General features: G+C 55.4%; 1 protein-coding gene across 1 annotated transcript; it reads right to left on the bottom strand.

Moving 5' to 3' along the window:
* Positions 1-81: 81 nt before the first annotated feature.
* Positions 82-324, bottom strand: H310_00839 (hypothetical protein; the record flags this gene model as incomplete). Its single annotated transcript, XM_008863763.1, has 1 exon — positions 82-324. The coding sequence occupies one exon, from the start codon at positions 322-324 to the stop codon at positions 82-84; it is 243 nt and encodes an 80-aa protein (XP_008861985.1).
* Between the last annotated feature and the right edge of the window lie 225 nt (positions 325-549).

Raw genomic sequence — 549 nt, 5'->3', positions numbered from 1 at the left:
CGATCTCGCTTTCCAAGTCGCGGTCGTGGATGTGCGCCGCAAACGACGCGGGCGTTGCGTGGGCCATGCGGGACGTCACAGTCATGCCAACGACCATGCCGCACTCTTGAGCCGCTTCCAGGGGGCGCTTCTCCATATCGACGGCGATGCCGGCACTATACGTCTTGAATCCCGTCGAGTCCGTGATAAGCGGCGATGTATTTTGGAGAACGTCTGGACGGAGCCGCGGAAGAGGGGGTCGATGTGGTGCATCTTCTTGTGGGTCGGATCGATCATGTTGCGCGCCATCGTCCAAATATTGGGCCCCATACCGACTGGGATCATTACGAGCACTGAGCACCATAGGGGTATTTCTTGGGGCAAAGACATCGCCCCAAGAAATGGACGCATTCGGCGAGGTCAGGGGTATGGGAAACTGCGATAGCTACACACTGTATAATGAGCAGTAATAAGTGCAGAACATGCATCTTAAACCAACTGGCATTGGACCAGCAACTTGTCACGTCATTGACCTGTCTGTGCTTCCTTTGTCGCGCACATTACATGCAC

The sequence above is a fragment of the Aphanomyces invadans genome (genome assembly GCF_000520115.1).
Source record: "Aphanomyces invadans strain NJM9701 unplaced genomic scaffold supercont1.2, whole genome shotgun sequence".
In the NCBI taxonomy this organism is placed as follows: domain Eukaryota; phylum Oomycota; class Saprolegniomycetes; order Saprolegniales; family Verrucalvaceae; genus Aphanomyces; species Aphanomyces invadans.
This window is presented reverse-complemented; position numbering and strand designations above follow the sequence as displayed.